General features: G+C 40.7%; 1 protein-coding gene across 2 annotated transcripts in view; it reads right to left on the reverse strand.

Annotated features, from left to right (window-relative positions):
- Positions 1–26,052, reverse strand: part of LOC124797872 (bifunctional arginine demethylase and lysyl-hydroxylase PSR) — a 163,644-nt gene that overhangs the window by 22,209 nt on the left and 115,383 nt on the right. For both annotated transcript variants that reach the window (XM_047260960.1, XM_047260961.1), the window contains 2 exons: positions 17,799–17,987; positions 16,552–16,790 (listed from right to left, as the gene is read on the reverse strand). In XM_047260960.1, the coding sequence (XP_047116916.1) occupies positions 16,552–16,790; positions 17,799–17,987 (428 nt within the window). The remainder of the gene's footprint in view (positions 1–16,551; positions 16,791–17,798; positions 17,988–26,052) is intronic.

A 26,052-nucleotide genomic window follows, 5' to 3' on the forward strand; every position in this document is an offset into this window, starting at 1 on the left:
CTGAGAGATTTCTCTTAATGTAATAGGCATATTGTTGTAATTGTTGTGAGAGAAAGATACAACTATCACTCCTTTCTAACCTTCCCCAACCTATCCGTCTATGAGGAACAAACTGGTAGTTCCAAAAGTTGATCATAGTGTTTTATAAGATTATATCAACAGTACTGCTATTTTGCTCCCTGAAGGCACGTAAGTAATAGCTACTCATTCTGTATCTTTGGAAGTACAGCGACTTGTCTTTGTAAAGGGTAACTAATTAACTAGATGTGATCCAGAACATTTGTACTCCATTTACATTCTTGCAGTTGGCATACCTAATCCCTTTAAGCACTGAGGTGCTGTTGGGAGGGGAAGGGCGATGCTTTCCAGGATAGGGTTGGATGTAGTGATTAATGGTGTTTTAAGTAAAGGACTTTTTTAATGCACAGTGTCTTTTCATTAAAGTATCTCCCACTGAATTTTATTGTGCATATCCTTGCACTGGCTTAATAAACTTGCGACAAACCACACAGCTCTTCCTTGAATCTTTTCTGTCTCTTTATTAAAGTACACAGACACAAGCACAAGTGAGAGCTTTAATAGTAACATCTTTCATAGAGGAATTACATTTTTTATGAATTCTTCAACAAACCTTGGCTTGGCATCCACTTTCCGCTGATCAGTGAGCTGCTGGTTTCATTCTCAACCAAAAAGGCTCAAGACTCTTTTGCCTCAATAATAGAAGCAGAAAGTGTTCTTGATAGTCCAGATTATTTGAATGTATTAATGTGGTGTATGATTCGTAGAGCAAAGTCACAGATGAGACAAGCAAGTAATGCCTTCATCACTTTCCAGATTCACTTGTAGCCTGCCTGTATACGCCTTAGGAAGACATTTGACTGCTGGTAATCAGTCCAAGGATGGTCAGACTGTATGGAAGGGATGGCAGTTATCAAACTAGAGGAGTAGTTGATGGTTGGCAGGCTCAATATGGAGAGGTGGAAGTGGCACAATGGTTTGAAGAGGACTGGCTGAAATGGATGGGAAAGAAGGCGTTGACGCAATGGAAAAATGAGGTCCTGTAATCAGATCACGAAGAAATCATTATAAATTAATCTGAACCAGACGAGTGGTTTACAATCTTGGATGGCTAGGAACACTTCCTCTAAACTGGGCTGTTTCAATTCGAGTGCCCACCTACACGCACACATCAACAGGAGTACACAAACAACTGACACAAGGGCAGAGGTGACCAAGCAGGAGAATGAATGCAACAAGGCCGCTCAGCGCCCACCAGTAGGCATGCTGACAGACACTTGCAGGTGCCTCTGCCCCATGAGGCAATGCAGGAACAGCTTGCTCTAGATGGCCCACAAACAAGTTGGCATTTGAGGGTGCTGTGTGGGTACCCATAGCAATACCACCAATTTGTTTGGATATAGTCTCCTTGGGTCAAAAGTAGTTATGGATAAGAAATGTGGTGGGGCTGAAGCTGGCAGGACAGGGGGAGAGGTAGTGTTTGAAATTGCAGGGCCATGGGGAAGGGGTAAGTTGTTGTATAGGGAGGTAGCATTGACAGTGAAGGAGTCACCGTTGCTCTATCTTGATCGATAGGAGAATAACTACAGCCTCTGTGAGGTGCGGCAACACATGGTTAAACCACTATGGTCACAACAATGGGTATTTATTTGCTTGTTTTTGGGCACACAGCACAGTAGGAGTTGTTGTTAAAAGTCTTCATAGTGGTGTCGTAATGTGTGTGCGGTCGCACGTGTGAGGAATATTTAACTTTAGCTCAAAAGTAGGGAATGTCATCCAGGGTAGAACTAGTGCTGAATGTAAGATGATATTAGAATCTTGAGGCACAATTTCATTATTCTGATTCCATTAATGCTGCAGCAGCACTTTGCTTTAGTAAAAGCAATGTCGGAAAGGAAGGATAACTTGTGAACTACAAACTGTAAATATATGAAAGTTTTAGAAATAATACACCACATCTAACAATGATGATACCTGCAGTAGTGTAGGAGATATACATGTTGATTCTCAAATCCAATGAAGAATTTTGTTGAACAGACTATCTAATAGCCACACTCAAATTTAACCATGAGTGTTTCCATAAACATCTTCACAGGTTGCACATTGCAAAGACTTTTTTTACTCTTGTGGAGAAGAGGATGCAAGTTTTGTTTGTTTATTTCGCGGTGGGTGAGGGTGGGTGGGGGGTGGGGGGGTAGAGAGTATTAAAATCCTTTTACAAGAACTAGTGAAGCTTGGTCAGTCATCCACTGGTAACCTGTACGTTCACAACACAGTATTGTAGATTTTTCCACATGATGAAGAGATTAATTGTTGCCACAGGTATCCACATCTGAGACCAGCTTAATGCTGATAATGTACTGCAGAAAATTCTCTATAACATTTGATTATACAATATTGGTCTACCTGCAACTAAGTATGTTATGTGTACAATGTGCATGTGTGTGCGCATGTGCAAACAAACATTCTAACATCAGGTCGAAAACCATGCACGAGGCATTTGAGAAGCATTAGAAAAGTCATGAAAGGAAATCACTGGCATATTCGTGGGAAAGCACGATGAGTTAACATAATGAAGTGAGTTAAGACAGATAGGAAGTAGGAAGCACCCCACTTTTGAGAGAGTATTTGATGGTTTGTGTGGACTGGAATTGTACTGATCCTGTGCTATCGGAGTTGCAGGCTCTTGGCTGACACTTCTACCTGTTGGGCAGTCATTTGCCGTGTGGGCCATGAGGGAAAGGCATGAAGCACATGTGACCTCTGTGACGCCAAAGAAATTGTCATGCCATTGATGTTCAGTTTTTATTGTACTACTGTTCTGAGTTTCCTGTGAGATGGAAATATGACAACATCTAGCTGGAATGTAACACATATATAATCAATTTATTAAGAGAAGTTACAGTTGTACATTATAGGAAACACATTGAGTTCAACTTCTCTGAGTGTGTGATTCCACTGGAACAAGGAAATTCTCTTTCAGCATCTTTGGCGCAATGGGTCGAAGTCCATGGGAGAGAAACTGTATTCATGGTCCAAGGTTACAGGACAGCAGGATCCTTGCAGCACTGTTCTTGTACAGTGACTGTGAGAAGCACAAAACCTAGCAAGATATGGAAGTTACGAACTGATTACTGGACTGCTTCAACAGCCTATTTTTAACACCCCCATCACGGAAATAAAGACCAAGGAAACATTCCACCATTGTGCGAAGTTTGAATAAGAAGGGTGCACACAGACCACAAAGCATTATCATTTTTAATGAAATATAAGCTGACACACAACTGCTGACAAGATAACCCACTCGCACTTCAGCAATAGGATTTTGAAACTGAATACATGCCATGAAAGAGAATATTATTCTCAATATGCTATCAGGGTTACATAGGGTAAGTGAATACAGCCCAACTCATGGTGAAGGGAATTTATACGAGGATGTATTGTACCACAGGGTGCTGGCAAATTTTGATAACTGGAGATTGTGTGTATCCAGAAATGCAGTAGGTGACTGACTGACTATACAGATGTCAGCTACTGGCATTTCAGACCAAAGAAATATGAAGCTGCAGGAACACATGATTTTAATAACAAGGCCTGTAGCATATGTGCACTGCTTAAAGGTGTGACATTTAGCAGGAAACAAAATTCCAACTATTCAACACAAGGTTGAGTCGTTCTGAGGGAGGAGACCACACAGCGAGGTCATCAGTCTAATTGGATTAGGGAAGGACGGGGAAGGAAGTCGGCCTTACCCTTTCAAAGGAACCATCACGGCATTTGCCTGGAGCGATTTAGGGAGATCACGGAAAACCTAAATCACGATGCAGGATTGAACCATCATCCTCCCGAATGCGAGTCCAGTGTGCTAACCACTTTCAACACAAGATATTCATTTATCATACAATACCTGATGAACCACGATATTGGCAGCATTGGATCTTTCCTGCTTGCTATTGGACGTAACAGGGAACTTTCCACAAGTGCAAACTATTAAGACTGCAGTCTTAACAGTTTTCTCAAAATATGTGAGGGTTCCACGTATTATGAAAATACATTGGTAGGAAAATGAGCAAGACATTAACGAAGGATTGTTTCGTGCAAACTACACTCCTGGAAATTGAAATAAGAACACCGTGAATTCATTGTCCCAGGAAGGGGAAACTTTATTGACACATTCCTGGGGTCAGATACATCACATGATCACACTGACAGAACCACAGGCGCATAGACACAGGCAACAGAGCATGCACAATGTCGGCACTAGTACAGTGTATATCCACCTTTCGCAGCAATGCAGGCTGCTATTCTCCCATGGAGACGATCGTAGAGATGCTGGATGTAGTCCTGTGGAACGGCTTGCCATGCCATTTCCACCTGGCGCCTCAGTTGGACCAGCGTTCGTGCTAGACGTGCAGACCGCGTGAGACGATGCTTCATCCAGTCCGAAACATGCTCAATGGGGGACAGATCCGGAGATCTTGCTGGCCAGGGTAGTTGACTTACACCTTCTAGAGCACGTTGGGTGGCACGGGATACATGCGGACGTGCATTGTCCTGTTGGAACAGCAAGTTCCCTTGCCGGTCTAGGAATGGTAGAATGATGGGTTCGATGACGGTTTGGATGTACCGTGCACTATTCAGTGTCCCCTCGACGATCACCAGTGGTGTACGGCCAGTGTAGGAGATCGCTCCCCACACCATGATGCCGGGTGTTGGCCATGTGTGCCTTGGTCGTATGCAGTCCTGATTGTGGCGCTCACCTGCACGGCGCCAAACACGCATACGACCATCATTGGCACCAAGGCAGAAGCGACTCTCATCGCTGAAGACGACACGTCTCCATTCGTCCCTCCATTCACGCCTGTCGCGACACCACTGGAGGCGGGCTGCACGATGTTGGGGCGTGAGAAAAAGACGGCCTAACGGTGTGCGGGACCGTAGCCCAGCTTCATGGACACGGTTGCGAATGGTCCTCGCCGATACACCAGGAGCAACAGTGTCCCTAATTTGCTGGGAAGTGGTGGTGCGGTCCCCTACGGCACTGCGTAGGATCCTACGGTCTTGGCGTGCATCCGTGCGTCGCTGTGGTCCGGTCCCAGGTCGACGGGCACGTGCACCTTCCGCCAACCACTGGCGACAACATCGATGTACTGTGGAGACCTCACGCCCCACGTGTTGAGCAATTCGGCGGTACGTCCACCCGGCCTCCCGCATGCCCACTATACGCCCTCGCTCAAAGTCCGTCAACTGCACATACGGTTCACGTCCACGCTGTCGCGGCATGCTACCAGTGTTAAAGACTGCGATGGAGCTCCGTATGCCACGGCAAACTGGCTGACACTGACGGCGGCAGTGCACAAATGCTGCACAGCTAGCGCCATTCGACGGCCAACACCGCGGTTGCTGGTGTGTCCGCTGTGCCGTGCGTGTGATCATTGCTTGTACAGCCCTCTCGCAGTGTCCGGAGCAAGTATGGTGGGTCTGACACACCGGTGTCAATGTGTTCTTTTTGCCATTTCCAGGAGTGTATTAAACCAGACAGTATTTTGACAGACACTGCCTCACTTTACTGATTGTGGTAAATGAGAAATCTTTTTAGGAGAGAATGATATCAAAAAAGTTGTAATCTCTGCGAATCATGAAATTGTCTGGCTGTGCAGGACACATTGTGGAAAAAAACAAAAAATTACCCAATTTTGAAAATGTACTTAATAGCCTCTGCCATTCTATATTCATGCTCATAAATTAAGGATAATTGCAGAATGTGGTGCCACACAATGTGGCACTACACAAAAGAGGCACTAATAGCATACGCACATAGGAAACACACACGACACAGATCCGTAAGTCCACGGTATTGGTGACAAGTTGAGAAAGCTGTCCCGAAACACATGTGCTACAAAACACCACGTTTCCTGTGCATGTATCCCGACATCAATACGCGGTATGATCACCATGCACATGTACACAGGCCGCACAATGGATTTACATACTCCAGATCAGGTAGTCAGGTAGCAGCTGGGCTATACCCTCCCAGTCTTGCACCAGTGCCTGTCGGAGCTCCTGAAGTGTCATAGGGGTTTTAAGACGTGCAGCAATATGTCGACCGAGTACATCCCAGATGTGCTCAATGGGGTTTAGGTCTGATGTCTTTTGTTTCAAGGCACGCCTCCAAGATGGCAGCTCACTGGGGCCGTGTGTTATCATCCATCAGGAGGAAGGTGGGACCCACTGCACCCTGAAAAGGCGGTCATACTGGTGTAAAATGATGTCCCAATACACCTGACCTGTTACAGTTCCTCTGTCGAAGACATGCAGGGGTGTATGTGCACCAATCATAATCCCACCCCACACCATCAGACCATGACCTCCATACATGTCCCTTTCAAGTACATTAAGAGGTTGGTATCTGGTTCCTGGTTCACGGCAGATGAAAACCTGGCGAGAATCACTGTTCACACTGTACCTGGACTCATCCGTGAACACAACCTGGGACCACTGTTCCAATGACCATGTACTGTGCTCCTGACACCACGCTTTACGGGCTCTCCTGTGACCATGGGTCAGCGGTATGCACCTTGCAGGTCTCCGGGTGAATAAACCACGTCTGTTCAGTCGTCTGTAGACTTTGTGTCTGGAGACAACTGTTCCAGTGGCTGCAGCAAGGTCCTGAGCAAGACTACCTGCAATAGTCCGTGGCCATCTGTGGGCACTGATGGTGAGATATCGGTCTTCTTGTGGTGTTGTACTCTGTGGCCATCCCGTACCGTAGCGCCTGCACGTTTCCTGTCTGCTGGAATCATTGCCATAATCTTGAGATCACACTTTGTGGCACATGGAGGGCCTGTGCTATGACCTGCTGTGTTTGACCAGCCTCCATTTGCTCTAGTTTTCTACCCCTCGTAATGTCATCAATATGTGTTCTTTGAGCCATTTTCAACACACAGTCACCATTAGCACGTCTGAAAATGTCTGCACACTTACTCGCTGCATCGTACTCTGACATATACACCTCTGCGTATGTGGACTGCTGCCAATGCCACCGTGCGAAGACCGCAGGTCAAATGCGCCGCATGCCTCATGCCCCAAGGTGATTTAAACACGCAAACCGCCCACCAGAGCGTTGTTTCACCATGTATCAGCATTATCTTTAATTTATGAGCATGAGTGTAGTACTGCTGTGCCACCTTGTAGTGTATATCATAAATAGCAAAACAATGAGTAATGAAAATTATATTTTGTATACAGAAGAACATAGAACATGACTGTAATGCTCATTATGTTTATCTCCATGTGAATGTACTGGTTCAGGCAGCTCCAGTGAGTTAACTGTAGATACTGTTCTTACGTGTGGAGCACATGCCAAGGTACAGAACATGAGTGATTTTGTTGCCAAGTACCTAATGTTGTCGAAATGTATCTGTTTAAGTCATTATAGCGGTGCACTGACAGAGGTGATTACTGTGTTGCGTGTGGCGCGAAGGCTGTGCCTCCCGAATTGGCAAGTTAATTATAGGAATTGGCTTTGTTACTGATTGAGGGTGTCCAGACATCCTTCCTGTCACCCTTATCTACTGGCATGAAATTTGTCACCCTAACTGTCTCCATCTGGTATTATCCATGTGAAAATATGCCAACATTTTCTAAATGTTCGCAAACTGTGTAACTGAGGTGAGATATTGGTACCAGTCTTGTATTTGCCTAATCAGATATGAGGAAACTGCCTAAAAACCCCATCCAGGATGTTATTTTGTTGAACTACTCGGCCACAGGATGTGCAATATGAACAGGTGCTCGATTGTGTTGAAAGATACAATCTCCATCCCCGAATTGCTCTTCAACAGTGGGAAGCAAGAAGGTGCTCAAAACATCAATGTAGGCCTGTCCTGTGTTAGTGCCATGCAAAACAACAACGGGTGCAAGCCCCCACCATGAAAAACACGACCATACCATAACACCACCACCTCTGAATTTTACAGTTAGCACTACACACGCTGGCAGATGACGTCCACCGGGCATTCGCCATACCCACATCCTGACATCACATTGCCACATTGTATACCATGATCCACACAACGTTTTTCCACTGTTCAATCGTCCAATGTTTATGCTCCTTACACCAAGCAAGGTGTCATCTGGCATTTACCAGCATGAAGTATGGCCTATGAGCAGCCGCTCAACCATGAAATCCAAGTTTTCCCACCTCCCACATAAAAGGCATAGTAATTGCTGTGAATGCTGATGCAGTTTGGAATTCCTGTGTGATGGTCAGGATAGATGTCTGCCTATTACACATTATGACCCTCTTCAGCTGTCGGCGGTCTCTGTCAGTCAACAGACGAGGTAGACCTCGACACTTTTGTGCTGAACGGGTCCCTTCACGATTCCACTTCACTATTGCACTGGAAACAGTGGACCAAGGGATTTTTAGGAGTGTGGAAATCTTGTGTACAGACGTATGACACAAATGGCACAGCCGGCTGCTGTGGCCAAGCGGTTCTAGGCACTTCAGTCCATAACCACGTGGCTGCTATGGTCAGAGGTTCAAATCCTGCCTTGGGCATAGATGTGTGTGACGCCCTTATGTTAGTTAGGTTTAAGTAGTTTTAAGTCTAGGGGAATGATGACCTCAGATGTTAAGTCCCATAGTGCTTAGAGCAATTTGAACAAATGACACCCAATCACCTGACCACATTCAAAGTCCATGAGTTCTGCGTAGCACCCCACTCTGCTCTCTCGCGATGTCTAATGACTACTGAGGTCGCTGATATAGAGTACCTGGCAGAAGGTGGCAGCACAATGCACCTATTATGAAAAAGTATGTTTTTTGGGGTGACCGGATACTTTTGATCACATAGGTGTACATTCCACCTGATACATGATTTACAATTCACTAAAACTTCCTCACACTTTTACGTGGGAAAAAAATAGAGGCAGACAGATGGGGTAAACAAATTCCATTTCAAATGTGTGTGTGAGAAGAATGACATCTGGCCATCGTCTACCACTAACATTGGCAAATCCGGATTAACATACAACATGGTCCAGATATGGGATATGGCCAGGAAAAAGAAGAAAGAAGAGTCAGCAGCACTATCAAACTGTTCACTGATGATACTGTTGTCTACAAGAAAGTAGCATCGTTGGATGATTGTAAGGAAATGCAGAATAATGCACCAAATGAACCTCTTTAAAGGTGTTTAAATGAAAGACAATGTCAATAATAAAACCAAAAAAATGTGACTTTATCCTATTACAATATCAATGATAAACTTCTGGAGCCTGTTGTATTATTTAAATATTTAGGGATAATACCAAGAATCAATATGAAATGGGATGAACGTACAAAATCTGATAGGAATGCAAATGGAAGACCTATATATTGAAAGGATATTGGAAAAGATTAGTGCAACAGTAAAGAAAATCACACACGAGAACAGTGCAACTAATCCTGGAGTACTGTTCCATCATTCAGTATTTAGAGTCCTTGTGAAATAATAAGCAAGACAGCAAACATTTGAACCCGCACTGTTACGATAAAAACAGGTCAGTATGATCTACACGAAAGTGTAATTCAGATGCTTGGGGAACTTAAATGGAATCTTTGGAAGCAGGAGGACTCCTGATGATAGATAGCCTGGTGGGTACATTTAGAGAAACAGTATGAGTCCCATAGTGCTCAGAGCCATTAGAGAAACAGTAGTTGAATAAGATGACTTGCTAATTCTGCTGCCACTCTTTCATGTCTCTTGCGGAGATCATGAGAAGCAGACGAGAGAGATAGGGCAGATACAGATGCATTTTCATGTTTCCCTTCACTCAATACACAGACAGAATAGGATACAAAATTGCTAATACTGGCATAATGTACATTCCCCTTACAGCTTGCAGAGTACATAGATGTGTAGGATTATAATGTCACATGTTGTTGTTGTTGTTGTGGTCTTCAGTTCTGAGACTGGTTTGATGCAGCTCTCCATGCTACTCTATTCTGTGCAAGCTGCTTCATCTCCCAGTACCTATTGCAGACTACATCCTTCTGAATCTGCTTAGTGTATTCATCTCTTGGTCTCCCTCTACGATTTTTACCCTCCATGCTGCCCTCCAGCACTAAATTGGTGATCTCTTGATGCCTCGAACATGTCCTACCAACCGATCCCTTCTTCTAGTCAAGTTGTACCACAAACTCCTCTTCTCCCCAATTCTATTCAATATCTCCTCATTAGTTATGTGATCTACCTATCTAATCTTCAGCATTCATCTGTAGCACCACATTTTGAAAGCTTCTATTCTCTTCTTGTCTAAACTATTTATCGTCCACATTTCACTTCCATACATGGCTACACTCCATACAAATACTTTCAGAAACGACTTCCTGACGTTTAAATCTATACTCAATGCTAACAAATTTCTCTTCTTCAGAAACGCTTTCCTTGCCATTGCCATTGCCAGTCTACATTTTATATCCTCTCTACTTCGACCATCATCAGTTATTTTGCTCCCCAAATAGCAAAATTCCTTTACTGCTTTAAGTGCCATTTCCTAATCCAATTCCCTCAGCATCATCTGACTTAATTCGACTACATTCCATTATCCTTGTTTTGCTTTTGTTGATGTTCATCTTATATCCTCCTTTCAAGACACTGTCCATTCCATTCAACTGCTCTTCCAAGTCCTTTGCTGTCTCTGACAGAATTACTATGTCATCGGCGAACCACAAAGTTTTTATTTCTTCTCCATGGATTTTAATGCCTACCCCGAACTTTTCTTTTGTTTCCTTTATTGCTTGCTCAATATACAGATTGAATACAGGGTGTATACGTGGACAAGGAAAAAAATTTCCCGGATTTCCCGGTTAAAAATACACTTTCTCCCAGGTGACAGTATATTTTCCCTTATCAATCTTTTGAATGGTTGTGGTTTTATACACGGGGAGGGGGGGGGGGGGTACAATTTCCCGGCACTTTAGAAAACGAAACTCAGGGAAAAAGACACGTTTTGGAAACATCTTTGATGGCAGCAACATGTACGCTGCGTATTTTCGTATTACGAAAGTATGCACTGGAATTCCACTGAACACCACATGATGCTTTCCGAGTCATTGAAATCGAGATTTCGATGCGGTTTTGTAGGCCGTTCGTAGCTCATGTCAAGTGATCTCGCCAGCCGATGACAGCGGATATTCAGAGCATATGACACGTGGTGTAGTCAGCCAACAGCAACATCACTGTTAACTAGCATGAACACACAAACAGGGAAAGTTAATAGTTTAAATTAATATACACAGTGTTGCTACAAGAAAAGCAAAGTTTTCACATATAATATTGTTCTCAAGCTACAAGAGAAGCTAAGCTTTCGCATATACTGTTGATCTTTTTTGCGCGTGTTACACTTTAAGATATACCACAAAAATGTGCCAGTAAGCCGGCCGAAGTGGCCGAGTGGTTCTAGGCGCCTAGGCGCTTCAGTCTGGAACCACGCGACCGCTATGGTCGCAGGTTCGAATCCTGCCTCGAGCATGGATGTGTGTGATGTCCTTAGGTTAGTTAGGCTTTTCAGTGAGGTTTTCGGGATGTAAATTTTCTTGGAGCACCAGTACCATATTATATCATGTTTGGTTCTTTATTATGACATTATGCCATACGTGCTAGAAATTGAAAACGTGCACTTGAAATGCAGCTAACAGTTGAAACTAGCCAGTACTGTGGAATTAAACATTTCGTTTCAAATACATTGACTGCCTCTGCGGAAAAGGTTAACAGAAGTAAAATTTCTTTAGCAGACAGACAAAAATAACTTCATTGTTCCGCAAGGCGATTAATGCTTGACTGTCAGAAAGGTGGAAATAAAATAAAATCTGAAACAAATGACATATTTTAGCCTTCCGTAATTATGTGAATGTGTTTCAATTCACTTGATAGCTCCCGGCCACAGATATCCATTTTGTTTTCATTTGACGTGAGAGTAAACGAAGGGGAAACAACAAAATCACTAAATGTAAACACGGGTCACGTGGAGACTACCTAAATGTAAGACATATTATTTGGTCTTAAGTATACCAAAGTGCAGTGCCCCGCCTCTTCATAAAGCATTTTTCTACCGCACGTCCAAACTATATTCAGGCGAGTTGAAATTGAAATGTCCTGTGGTGCCTCTCCTGCTCCCAGTCGGCCAGTTTGACAGCCTGCCCCTCTTAAAAAAAAATCTAGCAATTAATAGCGGATGGAATTACTTGTAATCGAGACAACAAGAACTCTTCAGAAAATCTGAACTCTTTATTGCCTATTAGTTAATAACTTGCTGTTTTGTGTAACACAAAATTAAATATAAGATATATAAAGCCAATACTGACAAGAGATAAGCAAGAAATTACACATTTCTTCAAACCTTATTTCCTAGAATTTTTTCTATCTAATCTTGCTACAGCTTTATATGGCGTGCTTTCCTTTCTGCGAAAGAATCTATTACCTCATCAAAGTTCGTCAAACGTTTTGCTACATGAAAAATCGAAATGTCGTTATCTTTAAAACTGAAAAAGCTGTTAATACAAATAATACCCAAGACTGGTGTGGTTTCTCGATCTGATTACATCTATTTTGTCACTGTCTGCTAGATAAAACAAAATAGGCCTTTCTAATATGGCAGCAATTTTTTAACACACCAAATAAACAAGACTGTTTCGGCACAAATGGCCATTTTCATAACATGACAGAATATAATCCACAAAGTACCAATATCAAGTGCCTATTAGGCATACTACAAGCAAAAAGGTTTACGTTAGGAAATAGTTTCACATTTCATTCATACGCACCAGCTTCAAGCATGAGATCGAAAAGTAGTATTACGAAATTTTTATATACATTTGGAATCTTCTTATTCTTTCATAATTTGTGTGATGTCCCCATTTCTTCTCCTCCCTCGTTCTAACAATCTTGCCATCACCAATTCTGTAGCTATTGCTGCCACTGTCAATATTTGTTTGCCGATTAACTTCACTAACCCTGTCAGAATCACAGGTTTAGTTATCCCATGATTATTTTCCGGTTAGGCGTTATTACGTGTTCGAACAACACGTTTTCCGCGTTGCTTCCAGAAAAGAACTTACGCGTCTGCTAGCCGGGGAGTGTACCACTGGTCCTTACTAGTGTAGCGATCTGGCCAAAAGTTTTCTGTCAAAATTTCATTTTCTTGGATACACCAAGAAGATAATACGTAATCTTTCTCACTTGTTATTCCTGTTAGTCGTTTATTTCCATTCTCGTGGTCTGAATCTATGGATTTCGCTAGTAATTATAACAATGCTGATCAAACCCAATCAACCACATAAACAGACAGCGATTGGCATTCATCCGTTCGGCCTTACTCCCTCAGCTTGTATTGCCTCGCCCCCTTTTGTCTGCGGAAAGTTTATTTCTAGATGCAACGAGGATTCTCCTGACAGACACATCACGTACGCTATGCATGCATTCAAAAGTCAACTTATGATTCATTCAGAAATCAACTTAAAATGTGTTCAAAAACCAACAGGGAAGCATTTCAAAATCATATGAATAATCGATAGAAAAAAGTGTGCTGGATGCTAGGCGCTTTGTGAAACAAGTTTTTTCCCCTCAAGAATATCAATTTGGCATCCCCTTTTCCCGGTAGCATCTAGCTGCTTGCTGCGACTGCTTGCACAGCCAACAGCCACATTCCTGTAGCCAGAAGCGGGAGAATCTACTATTCAAACGTGACTCAACTGCGCATGCGCATGAGCCCACGCCTAACTGCTAAAACAAATTGAATGTAAACAGTTGCGACTTCACGCTCACTGGAGGCAATTTGTTGTTATGAAGCACTGCATAGTCTTCCTAAAGCATTTGACACATTTACAATTGGCAGACGCTTGCATGAGCACTGTGTGTCGTTTTCGTATATGGCGCATTTCCTTTGCAATTTAAGTTATTTTTGTTTTTTTATCTCGTTTATCTTTTATTATTGAATATTATTTTGCAGTAGTGGGATACAGTAATATTCTTTGTTAGAGTATCGGTTCTTACCAGCCAAAATTACAAAAATTTAACTGAAAACTCAAACAATGAAAAATTCCCGGAATTCTAAAAATATCCCGGGTTTTTCCCGGATGAAAAAAATTTCCGGATCTCCCGGTTGTCCCGGATCGTATACACCCTGGAATAGCATCGGGGAGAGGCTACAACCCTGTCTCACTCCCTTCCCAACCACTGCTTCCCTTTCATGTCCCTAGACTCTTATAACTGCCATCTGGTTTCTGTACAAATTGTAAATAGCCTTTCGCTCCCTGTATTTTACCCCTGCCACCTTCAGAATTTGAAAGAGAGTATTCCAGTCAACATTGTCAAAAGCTTTCTGTAAGTCTACAATTGCTAGAAACGTAGGTTTGCCTTTCCTTAATCTTTCTTCTAAGTTAAGTCGTAGGGTCAGTATTGCCTCACATGTTCCAACATTTCTATGGAATCCAAACTGATCTTCCCCTAGGTCGGCTTCTACCAGTTTTTCCATTCGTCTGTAAAGAATTCACGTTAGTATTTTGCAGCTGTGACTTATTAAACTGACTGTTCGGTAATTTTCACATCTATCAACACCTGCTTTCTTTGGGATTGGAATTATTATATTCTTCTTGAAGTCTGAGGGAATTTCGCCTGTCTCATACATCTAGCTCACCAGATGGTAGAGTTTTGTCAGGACTGGCTCTCCCAAGGCTGCCAGTAGTTCTAATGGAATGTTGTCTACTCCCGGGGCCTTGTTTCGACTCAGGACTTCCAATGCTCTGTCAAACTCTTCACGCAGTATTGTATCTCCCATTTCATCTTCATCTACATCCTCTTCCATTTCCATAATATTGTCCTCAAGAACATCGCCCCTGTATAGACTCTATATATACTCCTTCTTCCACCTTTCTGTTTCCCTTCTTTGCTTAGAACTGGGTTTCCATCTGAGCTCTTGATATTCATACAAGTGGCTCTCTTTTCTCCAAAGGTCTCTTTAATTTTCCTGTAGGCAGTATCTATCTTACCCCTCGTGAGATAAGCCTCTACATTCTTTCATTTGTCCTCTAGCCATCCCTGCTTAGCCATTTTGCACTTCCTGTCGATCTCAGTTTTGAGACGTTTGTATTCCTTTTTGCCTGCTTCATTTACTGCATTTTTATATTTTCTCCTTTCATCAATTAAATTCAGTATCTCTTCTGTTAACCAAGGATTTCTTCTAGCCCTCGTCTTTTTACCTACTTGATCCTCTGCTGCCTTCACTATTCCATCCCTCAAAACTACCCATTCTTCTTCTACTGTATTTCTTTCCCCCATTCCTGTCAATTGTTCCCTTATGCTCTCCCTGAAGCTCTGTACAACCTCTGGTTCTTTCAGTTTATCCAGGTCCCATCTTATTAAATTCCCACCTTTTTGCAGTTTCTTCAGTTTTAATCTACAGTTCATAACCAATAGATTGTGGTCAGAGTCCACATCTGCCTCTGGAAATGTCTTACAATTTAAAACCTGGTTCCTAAATCTCTGTCTTATCATTATATAATCTATCTGAAAGCTGTCAGTATCTCCATGTATACAACCTACTTTCATGATTCTTGAACCAAGTGTTAGCTATGATTAAGTTATGCCCTGTGCAAAATTCTACCAGGCGGCTTCCTCTCTCATTTCTTAGCCCTAATCCATATTCACCTATTATGTTTCCTTCTCTTCCTTTTCCTACTGTTGAATTCCAGTTACCCATGACTATTAAATTTTCGTCACCCTTCTGTACCTGAATAATTTATTTTATCTCATCATACATTTCATCATCACCTGCAGAGCTAGTTTGCATATAAACTTGCACTGCTGTAGTAGGCATGGGCCTCGTGTCTATCTTGGCCACAATAATGCGTTCACTATGCTGTTTGCAGTAGCTTACCTGCACTCCTATTTTTTTTATATTCGTTATTAAACCTACTCCTGCATTACCCCTATTTGATTTTGTATTTATAACCCTGTATTCACCTGACGAAAAGTCTTGTTCCTCCTGCCACCAAACTTCATTAATTCCCACTATATCTAACTTTAACCTGTCCATTTCCCTTTTTAAATTTTCTAACCTACCTGCTCGATTAAGGGATCTGACATTCCACGCTCCGATCCGTAGAACGCCAGTTTTCTTTCTCCTGATAACGACGTCCTCGTGAATAGTCACATAGCTTTCTCTATATATTTGGACAGCCACTGACTTGTGAAAGGTATTCTAGGGAACATGGTTTATTTATTTAAAGTTCCACTATTTAACCACAGCTCGTCCAATTACGCCCATATTGCACCTGTGAATGATAACTAAGCCATTGCATTGTAAATGGCTATAACTAATGTAATATTGTGTAACCTGCTCACGACTTGCATCAGACAACTTAAAAATGTTTCAGATGGAAGAATTGCAACTAATTTATGATTCATGTAATGCTTATTGTTTTTGTGAGTTGGTTACTGGCTTAACGAAGAATTATATATGTACATGCGAAATTCAACAATTGCTCACCTCTTTTTCTTGTGGGCAGTGAGTGATTCCTGACCACTATCACTTGAAGAGGAACGAGATCTCGTGCGTGATCGCTTCTGTGCTGGCGATGTAGTATGCGACTGTGACGAGCCAGAATCAGAATCTGAGTCACTGGAGCTCGATGTTGAGCAGCTGCCACTGGAACTGTCTGATGCCACACCTGTACTTTCATTCACATTCACAGAATCAGCAATGGCTGCTAGCGATGGCTCCTTCTCCTAAATGACACAATGAAATACAATACATTATTTTTGTACAATAAACAGACTTGACCAATACAAAGTATGAGCATTAATATTAATTTGAACCTATTCTTAAAGTATTTTCAAAAAGAAAAAGAAGTGTGAACTTTAGTGTACATCATTCAATGTTTGGTGGCATTCTTCATATTGAATCTACATGCACTGTCTCTCTTTGGTGAAAAGATACAAAGATGCTTCACAGTATTGCCAGATGACAAGATGCTACCATCATCATTGGAAGACCACAGAAAGGAATCGGAAGCAGTGTCAGAGTGGAAAAAACACAACGCAGTCTCATTATATGAGTGCAGTACATGTAGGAAGACACCTCCATCAGTGCAAGACATTACACTTTCTTGCACCTGGCAACCATAAAATGTCTTGAGACTTGGCCTCTTGTGACTTGTTATCAATCTATGTATCCCTAAAAATGTACCTAATCATCTTATGTGGTACTCAGTTCATCCAAGCATCTTACTGATTTAGGGTTTAATTTGTAGAGACAGCAGTGTTGAGTCTGTACAGTTTGTTTCCATGTACTAACAAAAGGGCTGTCTTCTGTTAAATTTATCAACTGTTTAATATTTTACCAAGATGATGACCATGAGATCAAGAAACTAGGTATCTGTTCCTGTGATGGACGTTTTCAATCTTCAGCATAGAATATGGAGAAATTGCTGAATCAGACATTGCAATAATTATTCATTTGGCTGTCATATGATAATCTATACAGACAACATGAAGAAAGCCATCATTAGCATATTGACCCACATTAAAAGTGAAATAATAATAATAATAATGCGTAGTAAGACAATGTGAATTCTTTTGTCTATAATGTTGGGTTCTGGAGCACCATTTTACTTTACTTAAAGGTACAGCTGTTTCCAACTATTTTGCAAAGTGAAAGAACGGTAAACAGAGGAAGTAGAAGTTTGTTTACAGTTTATATAAAAATGTGTCAAACAATTAAGAAACGGAACCTACCTTCAGTACACGGTACCACTTTTGGGATAACTTTGGTCTTCCTCGTACAGTTTTGTGCCAAACAATGGGAAAGTTGGTACGGCTGCAGAAGTTTTGTGTGACAGCAATAGTGGTATCAAGGTTAAGAACTACATGCCACCATCCACCAGGTACAAATACAGTCTCTCCGGGGCCCTGCAGTATTTCTACCTGTTGAGACAGAGGGAATAAATGCCATGTAGTAAAACATGGAAGGCATTGTGAACGCATTTAGGAACTAACAAGCATTTCAGTGTAATTTCATCTGCCCCCAAGTAGGCCATTTTTCCCAAAAAATTCCTTTAATGCACATTCTGGGCCACTGACCCAGTAAAGCTTTATTATGTACATCAAAGACATATTGTATATGATATTTTACATCTCATAAACTTGTATTCAATCCACTCTGATGAAGAGGAATGATGTAGATGTATAGCAGTGCATCAAAATTTGTTTACTTGGTCACTCAACAAAATAAGTCTTATTAGCTTGCAAAAAATCTAAGAAACCCACCAGCACAAACATGGAGGAGAATAAATAGGCATTATTCCTCATTTCTCTTGGCTCAACAGTATGGGTTCTCTTAATGCAGTCATTATAAATACTGTAATTTGGACAGGTAACATACATGGACATATTTAGCATGTACTTGATGGAGTCATGCTGTCATAAGTATTGTAACAGTTCAACTTTCATTTCTAAGTTTTTTTGAAATATGTTTCAAAGATTTTCTTGTGGAGGTAATATAAACAGTCCAGCATTCACTTACATGGCAAGTAACAACAACATGGCAGCATCTATATACACTGTACCTGGCCAAAACACAAATCTGTTTCATGAACAAAACTGTTTTGAATGAAGCAAGCTTGGAACCTTCAAAAACGGCTCTGAGCACTATGGGACTCAACTGCTGAGGTCATTAGTCCCCTAGAACTTAGAACTAGTTAAACCTAACTAACCTAAGGACATCACAAACATCCATGCCCGAGGCAGGATTCGAACCTGCGACCGTAGCGGCCGCTTGGAACCTTGTTTGAAGCTACATGCAGTATGAAGCTAAGAACAAGATCTGGACCAATAAAGAAACAACAACTCAGGATTATTTGATCACTGTTGTCTACATGTAACAAAATAAATGCCATCATTGAACAAGATTTTGTAACAATACCCATTAAACATAACATCAATCTCACTTCTGAACAGTGAGAGGGTGCTAATAGCTTATAAACCTATATGATTATAAAATATATAGGGTTAGTATTACACTAGGCAGTACACACACATTTATTTATTACACTGGTTGGAAAAAGAAACATTTGCTTTGACCCCATTAAATCTAGTAACTTAAAGAAAAATAATTTTTTCATTCATTGCGACAAAGCAGGGTGTGGTTTATGAAGTATTGTTGTCACAGACATTTAACAATGTCTACATTCCTAGCTTGCACAGAGATTTGCATTTCTACTATATTCTGAAGGGAGCTGTACACTTTCAGAAAATTTACTTCGCTGAGGTCTGCCATCCAAGATATAAAAGACATTTTTCAATATCAGTGTTAGCAGAGATTTTCATTTTCATTTCAGCACTGAGACAAGATCCTAAAGCTGTGACCAAAGATTTGCATAGATCTGTTGCCATAAGAGCCTTCAGCCCAGTCTGAAGGTGCAACCCACAGTTTTTCAATATTTCCTTCAGCTCTGAAGTAATTCTCATCATGTGTGTCAAAAGTGTGTTCATTTCATCATCACAATATCCTTTCCCCACAATAATCAAGCCACCTTCAATCTGTTTTAATTGAAATATTGTTTGTGGGAAGTGGAGTATTCTCTAACAAACATGGTCTCAACAAATACTGAACTTATTTCACCATTAGAAAGTGAAATAGCTCATTCAATCACTGCATATGGAATTCAATCACTGCATATGGAAACTTTTGCATACTGTAACTGAGGAAGAATTACACCATTTCTTCAAAATATTCTGCCACAATGGTGACTGGAAAGCCAAGAGGTTCAGAGTGTTATTACTGTAAGAACGAAAACCTTCATATCTCTCTTCTGCACCTTTAAAAATGCAAAAGCAAATGCTTTCTCTTGTTGGCTTTGTTTCTGACAGTCTCTTTGCTGTGCCTATTTGTGACTCAGCATCTCCTCTATATGGTAAGTAGCAACTATCCTTTCCAATATTGTTACATTCCATCCTGGATTTTGCACTGCTGAATGCTTTCGCTTACTAACACTCTTTATATTAATTATTGCAGTGTTAGATTCAATTTATGCGTCGAGCACTTAACATGGCTTACTGATCTCCAATAATTGTTTGTGATGGGTTAGTTAATTTTTTCATATATTCCACTCTGAATACCAAATCCAAATGCACAGACTGGCGAGAGGAAGAAGGGAGAGGAGGGGGAGAGGAGGGGGGGGGGGGAGGCCGTGTTCCAGTACCCACTTTCACAGTATGTGAAAATGTCATCTTGCTAATGGTGTTGGCGAAAGTCGAAAGTGGATTTATGGGGGACCATTTGTCATACAGCAAAGATGGAATATATTGTCAGCATGAGAACACTATCAATGGTTGCAGAGTTACTGGTGAAAGCCAAATCAGAATGAATCTTCTTCACAATGTTCATTCTTTTAACACTTTGGTGACCACAAGCCCGAGCATAGGTCAGGCCACAGAACTGCTTCAAAACGACCGCACGCGAGTATAGGTCGGGCAGCTGTTGCACGCCACTCACAGCCTATTAGCTATCCAGAAGCAGGCTGGCTACTGTGGTAGTGCTGTGTGGAACACCTGCCTATCTGTCCCCTGACTGCTGCTCCCCTCTGTGTTCTGGTTTTAGAACTCTACGTCAAAAGAAATGGCAAGACACGAATAGCAGCTTCCATGACACGCTGCGCCATTGTGCATTGGTGTAGCCTTAAGTTTCAAAGTTCTCATTACTGTTTTCCATTTATTGTTTTATCTCTCTCAAATATGTCACATTTTCTGAGTGAGAAAGAAATTTTAGAAGCCTTAGAAGAAGAATTGGAGGATTCTGGTTCTGAGTGGGAAATGTCTGAATGGCAAAAGAATGAAGAGCATTCAGATATAGGTAGGGAGCTGTCTAGTGCAGTTTTTCTTCAGTATTATTATTACGACTTATATTGCTCAAGTTGCTTCAGTCAGCAGAAAATTTATTTCTGTTCGTCTCATCTATCTTGCAGAGGAATCTGATGAGCCTGCAACTGTGCAGCCGGTGTTTACTGAACAAAGTACATCCCCTGCAACACAGCTGTCTGTAACTCCAACAAAGAGGCAACGAATTTCACAGAAAAAACCCGCTGATGCCAAATTTGGCTGGAAATTTGCTGATGGTCAGCCTACTGTGCCACAATTTGTAGAGAAAAGTTAGAATAATGGCAGCTGTTCATGAGAATTCCACTCCTCTCAATATGTTTTCGATCTTTTTCCCCAATTCCATAATGGAACATATAAAATCCGAAACAAACAAATTTGCAAAGTCTGCTTATGACAAACTCAAAGCAGCTTCCAGGGCAAGCCTCAGAGTTTTTGTAATTCGTGGGTGGGAGTAAAGCTTCATGATTTATTTTTTATTTTTATTTATTTTATTTATTTATTTATTTATTTTTTCATATTTATATACACGTCAAAACTGACAGATTACTGGTCGACTAACAATTTTATTTCAACCCTTTCCCTGGCTCCGTTATGGCCAGAAACAGATTCAAGGCAATATTATCAAACCTGCATTTGAATGACAGTGCAACTTACATTCTGAAAAGTCAAACTCAGCATGTCCCCATGCATAAAATCAGGCAAATCCTGGATCATTTCGTATTAGAATCACAAAAATCATTTTACCCATGAGAAAACCTCACTATTGACGAAGGCATGTGTGGTTTTCGTGGAAGAATGGCATTTCGGTTTCACATAAAAAATAAACCTGACAAGTATGGAATCAAGATGTTTATTATGTGTGATTCCCAAACTGGTTATGTTCTTAGATTGGAGGTATATGCTGGGAAAGGAACACAAGACAACTCCATAATACCATTATTTTGAGAGAGGTCACACTCTTTACATGGAAAGATTTTATAGTTCACCAACAGTATTAGATTTTCTGGGGCAACATAAAGTGAAAGCAATAGGTACGTGCATGACTAACCGGAAAGAACTACTAAATGAAATTGTTTCCCAAAACTGAAAAGGTATGAATCTGTGTCAATGAGGAGGAATCATCTGCTTTGTCTGAAGTGGAAAGACACAAGAGATGTACTATGCCTGTCCACTGTGCATAAAATGACCAGCTCTAACACTTCTCTTCATACAAAGAAAGGTATCAAAGTAAAATTAAAACCAGATGCCATTCTTGACTATAATATTTACAAAACGGGGGTTGATAGGAGTGATCAAATGATTTCTTACTATGCATTTAGGAGAAAATAGATGAAGTGGTGGAAGAAATTGTTCTTCCATATGCTTATAATGGCTGCAACAAATGCATTTGTCTTATACCGGGAAACCAGGACTCTTGCTCAAAGAAAGACCTGTCATTTTTCCACTTTTCTACAACACATTCGTAAAGGAGTGATTCACAAAGGTACATATTTAGCACAAGACAATGTTCCTAGTGAAACTCACAGCAACAGACTTCTAGGACGACACTTTGCAGAAAAAATTCCAGCCACTCCGAAGAAGGAGCGTCCAACTAGCGTGTGTAAAGTTTGCTCTCAGAAACAAAAAAATCTAGTGGTAAAGCAGGTAGGAAGGAAACCAGCTGGTGGTGTTCAGACTGTGAAACCGAAATCGTACATTTTATGTCTGTTGTTATTAATTTTGTTATCAACCAATATAATTAAAATAAATGTTTTAAATAGACCTTAAAGACTGTTCTTTCATAATATGTTTTCTGTTTCAAGGTATCTTTAATAGAAACATGCCAGCAACATTTCAAAAAACACTAAAAATGGCCGTCCCACTGGACCAAGAGTGTGTCTAAGCTGCCAGTTCTCAAAGTGTTAATGCTACACAGTGCTTACAAACTGAAAGAATAGGGAAAGAATCATGCAAACATTTCAATTGTCGTCATCTTTTATTTGTTATAAAACACACACACACACAAAACAAGCAATATTTGGTAGGCAGTAATTATCATCTTTCTCTCATTCAACTGTGTCTTATTTTCTTGCTAATTGCCAAATAATGAGGAAAAACTGTATTCCTATCCTTTAATCGAGCTGACTGTTTCACTGTTAACCCAGTTTTCACTAGGAAACTTTTTTAAAATTATTTACATTCTTATTCTTGCATAGTGCAGGCTGTCTTTATACAGGTATTGTAAAACCTAAATAATTTTTTGTTTTCAGATTATGACTCTTGTCTGAGAGAATACTTGAAGGAAAAATATGAAATCCTCAAGAAACTTCTATAATATGGCACAAAAACAAAGCAAGCAATAAAATATGTACTAAGAAGTCAAACCAGTATAAAATCCAGCACTATAAAATAAATTGATCAGGGTGGCAAGAATAAGTTAACTTCTAACACTAACTGACGACCTCAGCATCAAAACTAACTTCTCAAGAAACCTTGATGGTGATGCGACATTCTTTTCTGCTCTTAGTCTGTATGAATGTCTCCATTTGTAATTAACTATTGCCTGTTTTAATGCTCATTTCTGTAACAACTGGTATGAACTGACCTAAAGAGTCTGTCTACCTAATGTGACGGGCAACAGCTGTCAAATCTGCTCAGTACCCCATTATCAACATAATCGGACCTAACACAAGAGAAGGATCTAGTTAGAAAACAAATCTGCAAACTTCACCATCAAAGTTTACTATTTCCCCATCTGTTTTGTCTCACTTTGTCTGTTGTCATTTCTAGGTTATATACAAACATTAGCCTTGAGGAAAAAGTCAAGATAAAATTCAACATAAAATAACAATGATTTACCAATATTAATTAACTGTTATATTTTTATACAAGAATAGGGAAAAATGGCAAATTTCCCTGACATTTCAAGTTTTATCCCTGGCATAATCTTTCTGGGATTGCGCCATTAAAGAAGCAATACATATCCGTACAGCTGATAATCTCATCAACAGAAATATGAGATTTCAATCGAGCACAGCCTGGAACCCTGCACTGGCTGCTTTTAAATCACGATGCAAAAATAAAGAGTTTTTGATAACAGACCCATCATAACATTGGTCTAGTATGGTCTTTCGTGAATAACGTCTGGCCGCACTGTTGGTACAGCGCACTCACAGGAGAGCCGCTCTGCAATTTTCGGCAGAGGGCATTTGAATATGGCACTATCTATCTGCAAATCATTTGTGCATGTGTGATTTCCGTGCCTGCGCATACTCCATGCGCATGTTCTAGAAATGGGGAGTCGACATGCGGATACCATCAGTCGTACCTAGTCACTAGCAAGGCTGAACCACCTGAAGATGTTGGACAGTTGCTCCGAGGAAATATTGTGGAATCTGCACAATATGATCTGGCGGCAAAGCTGTGAAGACTATTTACAACATATTCACTGGGAAAGTTTGAAGAGTCACTTATTAATACTTTAAAGCAACTTACAGAACAGGTACACTTGTGTTGCCAACTGACATCATAAACTGCCATTCATGAACCACACTGAAATAAAACTTTTAAAGAGATGATAGACAACAACACACACACAGACACATCTTCAGTGTGGAGCAATCAATGGCTATTGACAATGACAATGGGCAGTTTATCCAGAGCCAACATTAAAGGCCAGTAATGCAATATGATTTAAGTGAACTACAACACGAGAGCAGTTCTGTCAATTCTGTGCGTTTGCTGCAAACTGTTGTTTCTTGAAACACGCACACATTTGCAGATATCAAATATGGGCATAGGAGTTAAGTGTGTGTTTTCTGTGGGATTTGGAGGTTACAACAGTGGCTATAATAATATAGCTAGCTAAGTATTCCCTGGTAAGAACACACCTCAGCTCAAAATCTGTGATAATCATTAGGGCAGCCATTTGTACAGGCAGTGGAAAACATGCTTCCCACTTCAAGTAATCTGCTCCTGGTCCCGTGGGATACATTCTTCCCACCTCTTTATGGTGCTGTCATCTAGCGAAAAGTACAGGGGGAACCACTTCCAATTATAAGTTCCTGACGTTAAAGCAGTCTGATCTCTTAGAGGCATTGTGTCGCTGAGTGTCTGTCTGTAGAGGAGCTTTTGACTCACTGTTATCATGATGTTTTGTGATTTTCTTCCCACTGCTTCAGTCTAAGATAAATACTTTTAATTTTTGTTGTGTTATCTCATTACTTGGTGTTTCCTGAGTGTTGTAAAATGTGTTTTATTTTCATTACTCGTTGACATCACTTGCAATGTTCGATCTTGTTGGTGGGAAGTATATTTCCCACCGCCTTTTTGGTAGATTTTTTTTTTTTTTCCCAAGATTCTAAAATAAATGTTTCTCTGTTTTGATACAATTATTTGAGAATTTTGACCCAGTACACTTCAGAAATAATACACACATCATTATATTATCAAAGAATGTCTCATTATCATACCAAACCATGCGCTTGCTTACATTGAATCTGCTACAGTATTGTTTTACCCCTTCCATCCTCTATCTTTTGCATTCCTTCGCTTTCAGATGGCTCATTCATTAGATCTCAACAATCGTAAACATGTTGAAGTAGTTTATATATATTATTTTTGTTGCCTGATGAAAGTCACTCATAAACTGAAGGAGATCAAGGTGCTGTCAATGAACTGAATGTTTTAGATGACACTTTCATAGGTGATTCAAGTCATGTTTCTGTGGAGCAAGATGCTTTTGTTGGTGTACTTGACACTGAATCGTTTTTGCTTCCTACAAATGTCAATTTCAATACGCTTGACAGTGGAAGTGGAAGTGAATGTGAAGAAGAATGGAATGGAGACTGTTCTTTCTTTGACAATGTCAAGAACAACTTTCAAGCAAAAAGGGGGAGGGGGAGAACCTAAATTTCCATTTAGTGGCAGCGATCGAGAGCTCAGTTATTTTTGTAAGTTCTTTGATGATGTTATTCTCACTCTGATTGTAAATGAAACAAACCTGTATGCAAAACAAAATCATGGTAGCAGAAGCCCATCAAAAATCTGGGTAGACACAACAATTCAAGAAATGAAAGCTTTTATAGTATGCTTTATTATAATGGGCATTCACCAACTTTCTGCTCCCTCTAAT

Source organism: Schistocerca piceifrons, chromosome 5, assembly GCF_021461385.2.
Source record: "Schistocerca piceifrons isolate TAMUIC-IGC-003096 chromosome 5, iqSchPice1.1, whole genome shotgun sequence".
Taxonomy (NCBI): Eukaryota; Metazoa; Arthropoda; class Insecta; order Orthoptera; family Acrididae; genus Schistocerca; species Schistocerca piceifrons.